Genomic DNA, 13,547 nt, shown 5'->3' on the forward strand with positions numbered 1-13,547 from the left:
CTATTTCTCTGTTACGTCGACCTCAACATTTGTCGTGGGTCTAAGATTGATCTCAAGTTAATTGAATTCTTTCTTGCATGCTCCCCGGTCATGAACAAGTTATCAATTACATCTACCGGTGACGCCAAGACGGTATTCCAGCAACGAGGATGATTCAATTGATTCGTTTTCGTAGAGCGTCGCAGAAGGCGGAGGTCATCATCAACCCCTTTTGAGGTTGCAACTAAACTTACCTTAGACGATCTTGTTTTGTAAATTAGGGAGGTGAACTAATAAGTCAATGTGAAATTGTATCGAAGTTACTATGGAGTCCTCCCTCATAATCAAGTGATTCATTACTTGTGCTTTTTTTGTGTCAATAAATTTCCGGAGTTGTAACTGATTAAAAGCTTGGTATGGTACTGATGTCATGGTAGCAAGGATAATCCTGCTCTTGTAAGGTTTGAGATGTGAACTGGTGTGATGTAAACCTTGATGGTTCCTGAGTTATTCTTGTTCTTGGCAAAATGTACAATGCGAAGTCCTTCAATCCACATTGGTGATTCGGACCCGACCCGACCCGATCCCAATTGTAGTGCCTCCAGGAGATATGTATGCTAGTACACAAGGTAGAGGTTATTATTTCTCACAGAGGAATTGGATGGATGAAACTGACTCCCATATATCTCTATATATAGGAAAGCAAAGACTTAATTTTCTAATTAAACCCTAACTTTAATCGCAGCTAGGCCTAATCCAATTAGAGCCCTATTTCCATATTTCAGTCTGACGGTAAAAGGAAACACCGTATTCATCTTGTGTGAGACCCAATGGGCCTGTTTAATTCTACACGAGTCCTTAAACTCATTTAAGACTCGGTCCGTAAGTGGCTTCTAGCAAAACGTTACGATTAAATAGAATATAAACCAGGTTACCTTAATTGGACTCCGGACATAAATCAAACAGCGTAACTCATGAGGAGTTTTCCAGTTTAAAACAGAAGAAGGTAATCTATTGAAGAAGGTAACTCATAACGTGGACTCGTTGATGCATTGATGCTACAAATGCTTGCCATTGCCATGAAGAGTCTTGAATGAAGTACTTACGTGTGTAGATTGCATGATTTGAATCTGTCTCATAAAATTTGCACAATTTCCTAACGAATCTCATATTAAAAATAAATACAGTACAGTACTATAGATGCTTAGTGTCGACACGTCTCAATTAATGCAAATTGATTAAAATTAAGAATTAATAGTTGGTTTATGAATGCGAGAAGATAATTATAAGATACTCCGTAGTAACTAGCTAATAAATAGTTATACTGTTAGAATAGTACATTATTTTATCGGTCTGTAAGAAGGGAAGATCGGAAAAGATCAGACGTGTCAGAGAGCTAGCATTATATTATTGCTCGGTGGGCGGACTTTAACTTTTGATGATAATACAATTAACAGGTTAATGAGAGGCCGAACATTTCATGAAACGGAACCTGCGAGAAAGTTTATTAAGGAAAATTAGTACTTAATCTTGTGTTTAGTCCGATCTCCGATTTCTTGTATTGAAACAGAATTATCTCATAGACTAGACAATAATTTAATTAGTCTATTAATTTTTCATTTTATATCTGACTCGGTATTAATTACCCACCTCGATGCAGAATCTCTAACAAATCTCACTACACCTCATTATTAGGATTTAAAAATTAAATTAAAACAAACTGTTGATTGATAGCAAGGTTTGAATCTGTATGTGCACAAAGCTTTGAACTCTTAAATCTTAATTAAATGCTTCAGTGTAAGCGACACTTGCGGTTCGAACATGGCTTGCACGTCTCCATGTTCGTTCATTGATATGAATGCCAGAAGCGAGCTAATTAAATAATTAAATTGTTGATGGAATCAACACGCCAAACCCTGTATAAATAGGGAGAAAGAAGTGAAGCATAACATAGCAATACACAAAACCAGCAAAGATAATACAAATACAAGTTCAATTACATACATTCTCTCTGAAAATGGCTGTTATTTCAACAATACTCGACTCATTCAACCCAACCCTTTACATAATGCCGACACCATTTCCTCCTTGTCAGGTAAAATATTTTCTTTATTTCACTTTTATTGTCCTCTTTTCGCTCTAACTTATCCCAAAATTATTCACCCCGTTTTAGTTCTATATTTATTTAGTAAGAAAAATAAAGTGTGATCCCCAATATGTCGTTGGCAATAGAGTATGGCCACCTTGTTAGGTACGAGTATAAAAAAATCGGTTTTTCCACACTAATTCTCCCAAGTATATATAGTAATTATGAATTTATATTTCAATTTCTTATTAATTGACATTTTAACATATGTCCATTGGACAAGCATATTAGAAAAACCCTAAAACTAATTATCATTTAATGGTATATATAAGATTACTTGAAATTTAATTTAAGTGATGATTATATTCTCAACTAAATACAAATGTAAATGTTGGCGTGCAGGAGTCGGGTAACGCTGATGACGCTTCCGCCCCCGTGTAGCATGCTTACACTTTCGTCGTCTTTGGCCTTTAGATAATTCCAATATTTGTTGATGCTACCTATGGTTACTTCAGTTTCTTGTGTTTCACTTATCTTTTTCAATTTGTTCCTTTTTTATGCTTTTAAGTCGAACTATATTGTGTAATGTAATTCGACATCATCAACAACTTCAATAAAATCTAAAGGCACTTGTGAATTTACGTGTGTATGTGTTTATATCCCGAATCGTTGTGTCGCTAATCAACCTCATAGGATCGCAATAATCAAGCCTTCGTGAACCCATTTAGGATAATTTGTTTCAAACTATAGTTACTCCATTTCGTTAAATTGGGCTGTGAGAATAATATCGAAAGATATTATTCAATATCGTATATTGTAAATACTTGTAGTGCAAGTAGTATATATTGTAATATTAGGAATTTTATCGTTTTTTTCCTTATTTGAGTTATTTAATTGCCTTAGGAGAATATATGATATATGTATATAATCGACTCTTGTCCATTTTCTCTCTTAAACCCTTTAAATAATATTTTTTCCACTACATCCTATTTTTCCTTTATTTTTACCCATAACTTTAGAACCATTCGATAATCCCAATATGCGATCTGGGCCACCAAAAGAAAATTGGGTACTCAGAGCAATAACAATATTGTTTCTTATTCTTGGGGTTGTCAATAAGAACCCCAAATTATAAGTTCCTCTATTGCAACTAAAAGTTGTTCTTAAAATAAAGAATCAAGTTTTAAAATAAGAACTTAGTTTGTTACATAGTGGAATTTGGGGACCAATAAATATGACTTTAAAATTGTGAAAGACCAATTACATATAATCTAAAGAACTTTATATAAATCTGATCTATTATAATTAAAAGTTCTTAAACATTGAAATTACTAAAATATGACATGACAAAAGAAAAACTTTATATAAAGAATTTTATATAAAGTTCTTCTATTGCTATTGATATGGTCCTTTAAACAAGGAAAAGATATATACAAATTCCAAAAAATTTCAAAATCCATTCATTGATAAATGAATAACGATAATCGAGCAAAGATCCATCTCATTTCTTGAAAAGAACAATTTCCTTTTTTTTGCGCGATCTGGATTAAATTTTGGGACCATTTAATGTTTGTAACTAACCAGATTACAAAAATTCTCCAAAACAAAAAAAAAGACGGTTTTTCGGAAAAAATCGTAATTTAATACCAACTTTTCGATTAAAACGGTTTTAAACATACAGAAACAACGATCAAGTTAGTAATGGTTTTAAAAATATTTTGGTCCGATTTTTTTTTCCCGGACATGGTAACCCTACTTTTCAGAGAACACATGTGGTAACCCTCAACTCTGCTAATACGCATTGACGTGACCCTTAACTTTTTTTCCGTCAATTTTTCCGTTAAGTATGTGACGTGGCCAATTGAATTTTGAGATTTTCTACAGGGTAACCCTCTGTTTTTTAAATCCTACAAAATAACCCTATTTATTTTGTTACAAGAGAAACACTCTTAAAAATACTCCCTTAGTTCATAAATTTATCATTCTTAGTATATTTTTCACCCGATTACTCCAAAAAAACGTCAACTCTTAATATCATCATCTCTTTAAGGTATCACTACCATAAATTTCCAAAAACCGGGTTCAATAATTAACAAAGAATTCCACTATTAAGTCCCATGTTTACAAATGAGTATCCACTCCTTAATTTTATTTTTACCCAACTTATTGTGTCAACTTGTCAAATAATTGAAGTAAGTTTTTATTGTATTTACAACATTTTCAATTTTGTCGTATTTGATGAGGTTTTGAAAACAAAAGTTTATTAATTAGATTAACCCTATGAATCAAATTTGGGATTAATTATTATAATGTTCGGAATAGAGTACTTTTACTTGGTATTAAGAATATCTTATTGGGAATTTTTTGATGTCGAACAAAGTTCTTATTGGATTTTTTCTTTAAAAACTCGGTTAATTAAAGGGTAATGAGGGTGCATTTGACAATTTGGGAGTAATCAAGTAAAAATGTGAAAAAAAAGATTGATTAAGGGATTATATGTTTATGCACATGTGATATGTAGAAAAAATAGGGTTAACTTGTAGAATTTTTAAAAATATAAGGTTACGTTGTAGAAAATTTCAAAATTCAATTGGCCACGTCACATACTTAACGGACTAAACTGACGGAAAAAAAGTTAAGGGTTACGTCAATGCGTATTAACAGAGTTGAGGGTTACCATGTGTGTTCTCTGAAAAGTAGGGTTACCCTGTAGAATTTGAAAAAACATAGGGTTATCATGTAGAAAAACCCAAAAATATTTTCGGTCCGGAAAAAAAATACAATTTTTTAAAAAAAAAAATCATTTTTTGACTTAGGCCCTGTTCTTTTGGACTTAAAGTCACTCTCTATAAGTTAAGTTCAGAAAAATTCAGCTCCTATAAGTTAAGTTCAGCAAAATTAAGTTCAGAAAAGTTCAGCAAAATTCAGCAAAATTAAGTTCAGCAAAATTAAGTTCAGAAAAGTTAAGCAAAATAATAAGTTTCATAATATTGACGAGTTTTAAAAAATAGATACAATTTTCGTTCAAATCGGTTGTATAAAAAATCCGAGATTAATTATTATTCTATATAACTTTTAAAAATCGTCATGGTAGCAAAAGTTGGAATGTGTTAGCCTCTTGTTCTTTTGATAAAATCTTCACATTTATCCATGTTGGGTGGGAGGGAAGTGCCCATGACGTTACGGTATGGCGGGATGCTTTAACTAATTCCAAATATGCTTTCCCGCATCCACCTAAAGGTAAGTATTATCTAGTGGGCTCTGGATACCCGAATACAATAGGATATTTGTCTCCTATTAGCGATAAAAATGCAAATCTTAGATGCCATATGCCCGAATTTAAACATAGACCCCTCGAAAGTATGTTAGAGCATTTTAATTACCGACATTCGTCATTGAGAATGAAAGTTGAAATGGCATTTGGTCAATTGAAAAAAAGGTGGAAGGTGTTAAAAGTTATGCCTCAAATGTCACCTAAGTATCAAATGTCCATTATTGTTTCTACTTTCACACTTCATAATTTTATACGGATGCACACTCTTGGGATAACTGTTACACAACATGAGAACATCCTAGGGACAACAGATTCAGACATGTTTGATAAGAAGCGGAAAAAAGCTATGTACAAGGTGCGAAATAACATAGTCAAGAACATTTGGCGAGGCAATGGATTTGACGGGGTGAGCTCAAATGAAGATGAAGAAAGTGACGAGGAAGATGATAATATGGAACTAGATGATTAGAAAGAAAGAAAAAAAAGTAATGTGATTTACTTTTTATTTTTGTTGGGTTTGTGCCTTGATTCTGTTAACCGCCGCTTCGAATAACTATGCGGGGGTCTGTTTTGGGCCTTTATTAGGTCATTCTGTATTAGGTCTTAGAGAGTATTATATAAACTCTCTAAGCCTCTACCTAATGATCATACTGTCGAATCAGAATCAAAACTCATCACATATCAATAAAACTCTCTCCCTTCTGCCCTGTGGACGTAGCTAACACACCGTTAGTGAACCACGTAAATCTGTGCGTTTGTCTCTTTATTGTTTTTATCAGTTCTTTTTTGCATCCGTTATAACAATTTTCATGTATTAGGTAATGTGTACGAACATATTAATTTATATAAATAAAGTATTTTATAATCTTTACTTGTGTTTTTGTAGTTATATTTCTTTATTATTACTATTATTATTATTAGTAGTAGTAGTAGTAGTAGTTCACAAAAATTAAGTTAAGTTCGGCAACTTTAAGTCCAAAAGAACAGGACCTTAGATTAATTTTTGCCGCGGTAATTGATAAGGGCTAATCCGTTATAACATTAACGATTCTATTCTAAGCCACCTAAAACTACTAACTAATTATAAATTTTTAAAAAATTAAACTAATTTAGATTACTTATCGTCGATTCCTTGAATTTGGTGGCGGAATTGATACTTGAAAAAAAGATGTTAAAATATGGAAGGTTTAGAGTGAGGATAGATTAAGAAAGTCATTAAAAAATATCGACGATAATTAGTAAAATGTCGTCGATGTTTAACATGTTGGTTTTTTTCAAGTATTAGATTTTTTTGGGCTTTTAGTTGATGGACTAGTCTCATAATAAGAGAAGTAGAGAACATCACGAGACACCATATCCCACTTCTAGTTCGACACATAATAGAAAAAAAAAAAAAAAAAAAAAAAAAAAAATAGGAAATCCCTCACCCCCAATATGTGAGATATCTCTCAAAAATCAAAATTAACTTGGAGTTTTTGCGTTAAAAAAATATGAAATTTCGTAGAGAGAGAGAGAGATGTTAGCAAATATTTCAGTTTCCTAAACAAAATTAAAGAGCAAAATCAGGCAAAATCGGGTCTTACTAAAAGACCGTCGCTGTGTCCCTAAAATCCAAACAATAACGCTTGTAAAACAATACGGATAATCGATCATCCAAGTTAACTTCCAGGTAAACTTTCTTGATTTTCTTCTCTCCCCTGCTTCACTCACAGACAAATTGATTGTTAATATTAATACCTTCGTCTCAATCATTTGTTTACGTTTGATTAAAATAACTCTCCATTACAAAGAATAAACGGAGGGAAACAATTGATTGGGACGGGACGACTATGTCTGTGTTGATTGGTGTACGCAATTATGCCTAAAAATACCCTTGATTGATCTGATGTGATTGATCTGATGTGGTGTACTTCATTAGTTACAAAGAATAAACGGAGGGAAACAATTCAACTTGTCATCTTATAATTGGTCCATTTTTCTTTTCTGACTTTGTGCCAAAATCAAATAGCAACAATTGACCTGGACGGGAAGAGTACTTCATTAGTTTCATTGGGTTGCTTACGGTTTTCTTTTGGGGTTGTTTAAATAACCACCTGCGCGGTCTTTCTCTATTCATGTAGGTTGTTTAATTACTGTTATTATTATTCAGTTGCAGAATGGCCCAAGAAGGAAGCGTAAAGCGAGGAAATACCCTTGACAGTCCTGTGGACTTAATTAGTAATCTGCCAAGGGGCGTAATAGATGTCATCATGGACAACTTACCTCTTTGTGATGTTGCACGAATGTCTGTCGTCTCACACTTTTGGCTCGACATTTGGAGGTCGATACAAAAACTTCAATTTGATGCTCAGTTTTTCAAACGGGTTCTCAAGGATAAAATACTCGACACCAATGAATTTTCTCGTATTGTGAGCAAAATTCTCTTTCACTATTCTGGTCACCTGCGTAAGTTCCACTTGTACATTCCCTCTCTTAAATCTTGCCCGGATGTTGATCAATGGATATGCTACTTGTCGAGAACATCAGGTGGTGTTTCAGACGTCTATATTCAAAGTCAGTACATGCCGTCTATTAAGTTGAGCTCGCATATTTTCTCTTGTGGCAACCTTGAAACACTAAGGTTACAAGGCTTCAGAATTATTCCTCCTCATAATTTTGAGGGTTTTAGGAATTTGACGCGTCTCGAGCTTTATAAAATCGTTGTTAATCAAAAATCATTCAATCATCTTGTTACGAATTGCCCACTTTTGCAGAGGTTAAGATTAGTAGAGTGTTTTGGTTTGGACCGCATTGTAATAGACTTCCGTAAACTTAGTCATTTGAGTGTGGACACCATGTTTGTATCACTTGATGTCAAAAATGCTGTAAATCTAGTGGCAGCATATTTTGGTTTAGATTACTCGCATGAAGTCTCTCATCAGACATGTTTCCGGGTTTTTATCAAGGCTCTAGCAAGTTCGCGTAACCTTCAAGTGCTTATTTTCAAAGGCCAGTTTTGTAAGGTCAGTCTGTGACGTATGTGGTGCCTTTAACGTTCAGTTATATTTTAATTCTTCTGGTACTTGAAATAATTTTTTCGCTGCAGGCATTTTTTATGGAGCCGTTATTGCCTCTGGTTTTTCAAAAACTGAGAAAGCTCGCTTTATTGTCCATTTCTTTGGATGATATGGATGAATTTTATACAATTATAAATGTTATCCGAAGCTTCCCTACCATTGAAAGGCTTTACATTGTTGTAAGTATCTCTGTTGTACAATAGTAAGCCGTGACTGGCGGATAGAGCCTGGTTATGGTAACCATTAATGTGATTAATTGTTGTTTCTCCCAGGTTGCTAAAAGCAAACATCTGGTGTCAGGCACTGTAGACTACAACCCCAATGTTGCGCTGCACCGTCTCTGTTATGCATACGTCAGCATTTGTAGTGGGTCTATTCTGGAGCTGAAGTTGATTGAATTCCTGCTTGCGTGCTCTCCTAACTTAAACAGATTATCAATTACAACCACTGGTGACAGGAAAACGGTTTTCCAACAAAAGATGATGAATCAATTGGTACGTTTTCGTAGAGCGTCACAAAAGGTGGAAGTCATCTGCCCTGAACCCCCCTCACCCGATATTCTCTGATTTGGATGATGATTACGACTAGGATTGGCTTTCATTATATATGACACACTGCTTATTAACCTTGTTTTCGTATTCAAGGTTTCTCGTATTCAAGTTATTTCTACATTTATTTTTTATTAGTGTAATTTTGAACAAACGTGTCGAATCAATTGAACTAAAGGATGTGTATATGAGTGTACTAATTAATTTGAGCATTTTCTCAGTCCGACTTTGGTAAGGTTATATAAATGTGACTGAAAATCACCCAATCTTCAACAATAAGAATTGTTGGTGAATTTTTTGGATAATGAGGATTATTTAGCAAATTAATTAGATTTATGGGGTTTAATTTAAACTATTTGGGGTGAATTGGTCCACATCATCAGTTTGTTCATCTTCTTTAGTGTTTAGGTGAAGCTGCTAAGATCTCTAGCGGCTTATATTTGTACCATTTTTTAACTGCTACTGTTAAATTTTTTTAAAAACAAAAAAAAAGAATGTCATCATAAAGCCGCCCGAATTCTTAGCGGCTTGCATCATTAACAAGTTGTATTGGCAATGGAGAGCCCTGTGAGGGGGTGGTAGATTATTTGGGGTTGGAAGAAAGGGAAACAAGACGATTATTTGGGGTTGGAAGAAAGGGAAACAAGACGATAAACAAAGCAAAAATTAATGTGTACATCAATGTTGTCAGGATCGGGATTCTACTTTGGATCGATGGGGTAGGTAGAATCGAATCGGTAGAATCGGATCGTAGGATCGTAAGATTCTACAAACTCACTAAATATAATTTTTTATTTGATAAAAATATAAAATTAAAGATCAAAATACATATTTATTAATATTTATTCATAAGTTATTAGTTAATAATATTTTTTGTGTCATTATATGAACATGTTCCTACTAATTACGCAAGATTCGAACTTTACAATGTCATTAAATAAAATATATATTTTATAAATATGGGATCGTGAGATCGTAGGATCGTATTATGATCCTACCTCTAGAAATTTTCAAACGAATAGGATCGTAAGATTCTACAACCATAACAGAATCGTAAGATCTAAGATCGGTCAAGAGTTTTTGGATCGTAAAATCGTAGAAACATAGAATCGAATCGGGATTCTGACAACAATGGTGTACATAAGTCATCGGCAAAAAAAAGGAGAGATCTCAAAAAAATTCGTAATTGGACTGATTCGGTCTCATTCATATGTTTTATCTTTTATTGTTAGGATATTGTTTAGGAAAGAAATAAGGGAGATGGTATATATTATCAAAATATATTCCATATAATAATAAAATACTCCTTATTATCTTATCTTACGAAAGTAGTTAGGATATTTTAGATCTAGGTTAGGGTTTCGTATAGCTATGCACCAAAACACAATTATCATTCAGAGAAATGTTGCAACAAAAAGCCTCGAAGAGAGGAAAGACGGCACTTGGCGGCGGTCCTGCAGACTTAATTAGTGAGTTGCCAGTGAATGTAATAGATGTCATCCTGGAGCTCTTACCAGTTCGAGATGCTGCACGAATGTCTGTTCTCTCGCATAAGTGGTTCGACTTTTGGAGATCGATACAGAAACTTGCATTTGATGCTCAATTTTTCTCGTCTCTCGTTAAGGCGGCTAAGAGACATGACACCCATGGAATTTCACGCATCGTGACCAATATTCTCTTTTATCATTCAGGAAACTTGTCCAAGTTCCACTTGTACATTCCCGCTCTCAAATCCTGTCCCGATATTGATCCGTGGATATGTTACCTGTCGAGAGCTGGTGTTTCAGACATTAGCATTCAGAATCAGTCCAAAGTTGATTTTAAATTGAGATCTATCTTCTCTTGTGACCACCTTGAAAAACTGATGTTACACCGCGTCAGAATTAAACCTCCTCGTAATTTTGGGGGTTTTAGAAAGATGAAGTGTCTCGAGCTTGAGAACATCACGATTACTGGAACGTCGTTTAATCGTCTTATTAAGAATTGTCCACTTTTGCAGAAGTTAAGATTAACGAACTGCGTTGGTATATACCGTATTGTGATAAACTTTCCGAATCTTACTCATCTGATATTGGATTCCGTGCATATATCACTTGATGTTAGAAACGCTGAAAATCTAGTTTCAGCAGTTTTTGGTTTACACAATTGGCATGAAGCCGCCGCCTCTCATTCAACCTGTTCACGGGTTTTTATCAAGGATCTCGCAAATTCGCGTAAGCTTGAAAACCTTGTTTTAAAAGGCCAATATTGTAAGGTTAGTTGCTGAGGTTTGGTATGCTTAACTTTGCAGCTTTATTTATTTATAATCCCGGCACTCGAAGTGATTTTTTTTTTTTTACTGCAGTTATTTTGCGAGGAGCGATTGCTGCCGCCAGCTTTTGATAAACTGAGAGAACTTGAATTATCATCCATTTATTTGAATAATACCGATGAATTTTATTCGATTATAAATTTTATCCAAAGCTGCCCTGCCATCGAAAGACTTCACATCTCTGTAAGTATACAATTATGTTGCAAACTTCGTATTTTATTTAATATTTCTATCTAAAACGATTAATACAATTATGTTCCAAACTTCGTATTTTATTTAATATTTAATATTTCTATCTAAAAACACTTGGTATGGGTTTGGCTCATTCCAAACTCATACCTCATACCTTTATGACTTGAACCAAACACCCCCTAAGGTCATTGAATGCTCTTTCTCTCAGGTTACTGAAAGCAAACATCCGATGTCCGACACTGTAGACTACAACCCCGATGTTGTGCTGCACCGTCTCTGTTACGCAGACGTCAGCATTTGTAGCGGATCTCTTATGGAACTCAAGTTGATTGAAATGTTGCTTGCATGCTCCCCGGTTTTGAACAAATTATCAATAACAACCAGTGGTAACAGGAAGAAGGTTTTCCAAACAAAGTTTACGAATCAATTAAATCGTTTTCGTAGAGCGTCAGGAAAGGCGGAAGTCATCTGCGCCGATAGTTGCTTAAAATTGCAGCGAGGATGGTGATTACATACGACTGGTAAACTTCGCGTAAACCTTGTTTGGTAAACTCAATTAAGTCTAATAATATGAAATTGTATTGTTAACTACTTTGGAGTAGTTGCTCGTATTCAAGTGATTTTCTACATTCTCTCTTTTTTAGTGGAATTTTGAATAAACGTGTCGAATCGATTGAACTAAAGGATGTATGTATCAGTCGTGTGTTATCTTGTGTCTGATAACATGATTCCGTCTTAAACTCGCTAGAAAGTACGAATAAAATTTGAAAATGATTCTTATAATAGAAGTGCCTTTAGATTTTATTGAAGAGGTTGATGATGATGGAGGTACTTTTAAGCATAAAAAGGAACAAACAGAAACTCAACGGATAATTAAATTGGAACATAAGACGATAAATTAAAATAGAAATCCAGCATGACGATAATAAGGAGGGAGCATCAACAACCGTCGCATGGGAAATATCTAAAGGCCAAATAAAGGGTAGGAAAGTGAAGACATTCTACACCGGGGCGGATGCGTCATCAGCGATCTCCTGCATCGCACCAACACCAACATTTTCATTAGTATTTAATCAGGATTGACTATAATCGTCAGTTGTCGTAATTTCATAAACTAAAATAAAGTCGTCAAATAATTCTTGTACTAAATATTACGGAGTATTGTACCTGACAAGGCGGATATGGTATGAAGCCGTGTTTTGGAACAACGTAAGTCAATTTCAAAGAGTCGAGTGTTGAAATAGCAGCCATAATAATTAATTTCGCAGAAAATGTAATTTAGACTAATTGTATGATCAACAATAATTGCTATATATGCTTCCTTTGTTTCTCATCGTCTCGCGATTTATAGAGGGTCTCTCGTGACCTCGTGGGTCGCATGTGTTTGTAAAGATAAGATCTTTTATCAACTTGTTAACTTTATCAATCCTTTTACATGGAAACGTAGCCATCTTATTCAGACATCACATGATGCAGCAGATGATCATAGTGCAGTTGATCTTGCTTCAGACCCGTTTAAAGCAATAAGACGAGATTTTGTAACAATTTTATTATTATTAAATGTGACCATTATTGAAAAACAAGTTACCATAAGCAGTAACACTGGCTGAATCAGTGTGGTTACATTTAACCATAAAATGATCATATATTCTTATCTAAAGTTTCAGACAAAAAGTGGCCGTGTAAAACAAGAATTTGCATTAATTTAATTATTGCTTCAATCCACTTCAATCCTATCTGTATTTCGTCTGTTGTATCTCCTCCAGATACTTCCTATATATCCAACTGATTCGGTCTTTTACTTGTATTTGTATTACCGACTGTGTTAAGATCATTCCAAAAAATAATACAATTTGTTTAAAAGAAATGAAGAGGGAAGGTAATGGAGAGAATCCAAATTGGCCAAGCACCATGTACGTACTTCATGTTAAATTTTGGTTTCGGCTTTGATCTCAGTAAAGTGTCCTCAAAATAACAGCTGCACAGACAAGTTTTATAGTGTCCGTCATCATATTCAATTTTGGTTTCGGCTTTGATCTCAGTGACGATATAAATCAGTCGTGTATGTTGCAACCTAAATTTAGTATGGAAGACGATCCCA

At 34.3% G+C, this 13,547-nt stretch overlaps 2 protein-coding genes and 1 long non-coding RNA gene across 3 annotated transcripts; 2 read left to right on the forward strand and 1 right to left on the reverse strand.

Annotated features, from left to right (window-relative positions):
• Window positions 1-6,877: 6,877 nt before the first annotated feature.
• Window positions 6,878-9,163, forward strand: LOC141632072 (F-box/FBD/LRR-repeat protein At1g13570-like). The gene is made up of 4 exons (XM_074444656.1): window positions 6,878-7,008; window positions 7,489-8,341; window positions 8,425-8,574; window positions 8,668-9,163. Exons 2-4 carry the CDS (start codon window positions 7,496-7,498, stop codon window positions 8,959-8,961), a joined length of 1,290 nt encoding a protein of 429 aa, XP_074300757.1. The 5' UTR covers window positions 6,878-7,008; window positions 7,489-7,495; the 3' UTR covers window positions 8,962-9,163.
• Window positions 9,164-10,307: 1,144 nt separating this feature from the next.
• LOC141644008 (F-box/FBD/LRR-repeat protein At1g13570-like) lies at window positions 10,308-12,055 on the forward strand. The gene is made up of 3 exons (XM_074453420.1): window positions 10,308-11,197; window positions 11,288-11,437; window positions 11,655-12,055. The coding sequence occupies exons 1-3, from the start codon at window positions 10,346-10,348 to the stop codon at window positions 11,952-11,954; spliced, it is 1,302 nt and encodes a 433-aa protein (XP_074309521.1). The 5' UTR covers window positions 10,308-10,345; the 3' UTR covers window positions 11,955-12,055.
• Window positions 12,056-12,217: 162 nt separating this feature from the next.
• LOC141644010 (uncharacterized) lies at window positions 12,218-12,758 on the reverse strand. Its single transcript, XR_012543828.1, has 2 exons — window positions 12,614-12,758; window positions 12,218-12,480 (listed from the first exon to the last, which is right to left on the reverse strand). It is a non-coding gene; the product is annotated as an uncharacterized LOC141644010 (long non-coding RNA).
• Window positions 12,759-13,547: the final 789 nt, after the last annotated feature.

This window comes from Silene latifolia, chromosome 2, assembly GCF_048544455.1.
Source record: "Silene latifolia isolate original U9 population chromosome 2, ASM4854445v1, whole genome shotgun sequence".
Lineage (NCBI taxonomy): Eukaryota > Viridiplantae > Streptophyta > Magnoliopsida > Caryophyllales > Caryophyllaceae > Silene > Silene latifolia.

Coding starts and splice junctions, on each gene's coding strand:
- LOC141632072 (XM_074444656.1), top strand. CDS start 7,496: ATGGCCCAAGAAGGAAGCGTAAAGCGAGGAAATACCCTTGACAGTCCT. Junction 8,342..8,424: donor TCAAAGGCCAGTTTTGTAAG/GTCAGTCTGTGA, acceptor TTTTCGCTGCAG/GCATTTTTTATGGAGCCGTT. Junction 8,575..8,667: donor TTGAAAGGCTTTACATTGTT/GTAAGTATCTCT, acceptor TGTTTCTCCCAG/GTTGCTAAAAGCAAACATCT.
- LOC141644008 (XM_074453420.1), top strand. CDS start 10,346: ATGTTGCAACAAAAAGCCTCGAAGAGAGGAAAGACGGCACTTGGCGGC. Junction 11,198..11,287: donor TAAAAGGCCAATATTGTAAG/GTTAGTTGCTGA, acceptor TTTTTACTGCAG/TTATTTTGCGAGGAGCGATT. Junction 11,438..11,654: donor TCGAAAGACTTCACATCTCT/GTAAGTATACAA, acceptor TCTTTCTCTCAG/GTTACTGAAAGCAAACATCC.